The sequence below is a fragment of the Pongo abelii genome, chromosome 1 (assembly GCF_028885655.2).
Source record: "Pongo abelii isolate AG06213 chromosome 1, NHGRI_mPonAbe1-v2.0_pri, whole genome shotgun sequence".
In the NCBI taxonomy this organism is placed as follows: Eukaryota; Metazoa; Chordata; class Mammalia; order Primates; family Hominidae; genus Pongo; species Pongo abelii.
The window spans coordinates 125,187,319-125,190,023 of NC_071985.2; the positions used below are offsets into that span (position 1 = coordinate 125,187,319).

Consider the following 2,705-nt stretch of genomic DNA (forward strand, 5'->3'; position numbering starts at 1 on the left):
GGTCAAATCCATATCTTTAGGACATTGCATCATTTCCCCCAAAGAGAGTTTAAAAATCATTTCGAAAAATCCTTCCTCTCCCGCATGACTTTCTTAAAGATGACCTGCTGGAATATAATATAATAGCTGAATGAGGACTGACTTTATATCTTACCTCCTATTGGCAAATTAAAAACAAAGAGTCATACCACTCAGAAACCTGGCTGGAAGCTTTTTTTTTTTTTTTTTTTTTTTTTTTTAAAGAACAGGACTTAACTCATTAAACAGTCTCTACATGTTAAATTTCCCATCAGCTATAACATCCTACACACTTTTGCTGAGAACATCTGTGACAGACTGAAACGTGTTTTTTCCCAGTGTTTGACTTCATGCTTACTCCAAGCGTCAGACACTTTCTCAGATCCTGTGATGTATTTGAATACAGTATTATTAAAGAGATGTCAGTTATACCTGCATCTTGAACAGTGTCAATCTGAATTGAAAATATACCGTTTTTCTCTCTAACAGAGCTCTTAATTCACTGGCTAAAGGTGACAATAGTGCTGTCCACTGAAGGTTCAAGGGCCGTAGCTGAGTATGTCTTCTTTCACTATAAGTCTATAGTTTCTATAGAACTAAACAATTATTTTTAAAAGCAAATGAGAAATTCAGAAAGAGCATAAAAGTGATTGATTCAAGTTTTTTCCTCGGTATTTAACTATCTGCCTCTTATCAACTCCAGTTCCATTAATAATTTATTCTAAAATGTCAGTATTTTTCACGATCTGTGCTCATGTCATGTTGTTCATAGGGCAAGAAATAGTTTTAGCAGGATGTTTTGGGGGTATAAATGTTGTGCTATTTTGTTTCATAGAATTTTATTTTGTTTTATTTTATTTTATTTATTTGTTCAAGTTTCAGTTATTTATTGATTTAATCAGTGTAATTTCCAACATGATTTCATGCATTTAGAGGAGAAATATTTCCTGGTTAAGTGGAAAATTGTGCGGATGTGGCTTCTGGAAGACCTTCATTCTAAAGCAGCGTTATAGTGAAACATTTCATTTAGAAATCTGGACATTCCTTCTTCAGCTTGCTGTAATCCACGTTCACTGTGTAGAACTTGTATTGATCATTAGGACCCAGTTTGTTCCAGGGCTCTGGGTTATTTCTGTCCCAACAAACATCTGGATTGAACAATGCCAGACACAAGAGATACAGTGTTGCTCCAGAAGCTCCAGTTCCAATAAATACAAAGAGGGGGATCAAGCTCGGATGCTTCTTGGCCTGACCGAGGATCTGGCAGAGCATGTTTGCGGCAGAGGTCTCCGATTGGAAAGGAGAGAACCAACCTAGCCACCAGGCCCTGAGCTAAAACGTGTCTGCCTTTCATAGAATTTTAAACATATATGCACTTAAAGAATTTAACATTTCTATTAATCCAATACATTTACTGGGGAAGAGGTCATCTGCCCATACATAGGCCAGCATACCAAGAACTTGTCCCTCTGATGTGATATAAATCACTGTGCTTTCAGGCCAACATAAGTCAAGAAGCAGTAAGGATTTTTTTCTCCTTGTCTGATGTTTTCCAGTTAACTTGTTGACCACCATTTGGTGCTCTGAGTAACAAACACATGTCAGAGGTTGAAAGGGCAGAGGTGAGATGTGGGGAAGAGACAGGTCTCTGCAGAAAAAAGGCAGAAGAGAAAGATATTTTATAATTTATCAGAATAGGAATACTAGAACAACAGGTTTTAGGAAGAAATAGACATTGCTCTTTTAAAAACTGAAAGATGAAATTCACATTTTACATAGATTGAAATAAACTAAATATTGTTTTTCATTTTCACCAAAAATTAAGACTGTTTCTCTAATGATCAATGATGTTGAGCTTTTTCTTAATATGTTTGTTGGCACATGAATGTCTTCTTTTGAGAAGTGTCTGTTCCTGTCCTTTGCCTACTTTTTAATGGGGTTTTTGGTTTTTTTTTTCTTGTAAATTTATTTAAGTTCCTTGTAGATGCTGGAATTAGGCCTTTGCCAGATGGACAGATTGCAAAAATTTTCTTCTACTCTGTAGGATTCCTGTTCACTCTGATGATAGTTTCTTTTGCTGTGCAGAACCTCTTTAGTTTAATTAGATTCCATTTGTCAATGTTTGCTTTTGTCGCAATTGCTTTTGGTGATTTTGTTATGAAATCTTTGCCCATGCCTATGTCTTGAATGGTATCGCATACATTTTCTTCTAAGGTTTTTATAGTCTTGAGTTTTACATTTAAGTTCTTAATCCATCTTGAGTTAATTTTTGTATAAGGTGTAAGGAAGGGGTCCAGTTTCAATTTTCTGCATATGGCTAGCCAGTTCTCCCAGCACCATTTATTAAGTAGGGAATCCTTTCCCCATTGCTTGTTTTTTTTTTTTTTTCAGGTTTATTGGAGATCGGATAGTTGTAGATACGTGGTCTCATTTCTGAGTTTTCTATTCTGTTTCACTGGGAAAACGGTAATGAGATACCGTCTCATGACAGTCAGAATAACTATTATTAAAAAGTCAAGAAACAACAGATGCTGACAGGGTTGTGGAGTAATAGGACTGCTTTTACATGGTTGGTTGGAATGTAAATTAGTTTAAACATTGTGGAAGATGGTGTGGCGATTCCTCAAAGATCTAGAACCAGAAATACCATTTGACCCAGCAACCCCATTACTGGGTATATACCCAAA

The 2,705-nt window shown here is 35.9% G+C and overlaps 1 protein-coding gene across 1 annotated transcript; it reads right to left on the reverse strand.

Moving 5' to 3' along the window:
• Positions 1-930: 930 nt before the first annotated feature.
• Positions 931-1,359, reverse strand: LOC100440996 (cytochrome c oxidase subunit NDUFA4-like). Its single transcript, XM_009247094.4, has one exon. It carries the CDS (start codon positions 1,288-1,290, stop codon positions 1,045-1,047), a length of 246 nt encoding a protein of 81 aa, XP_009245369.2. The 5' UTR covers positions 1,291-1,359; the 3' UTR covers positions 931-1,044.
• Between the last annotated feature and the right edge of the window lie 1,346 nt (positions 1,360-2,705).

Bases quoted from the DNA above. Each gene is read 5' to 3' on its own strand.
- LOC100440996 (XM_009247094.4), bottom strand. From the start codon at position 1,290: ATGCTCTGCCAGATCCTCGGTCAGGCCAAGAAGCATCCGAGCTTGATC.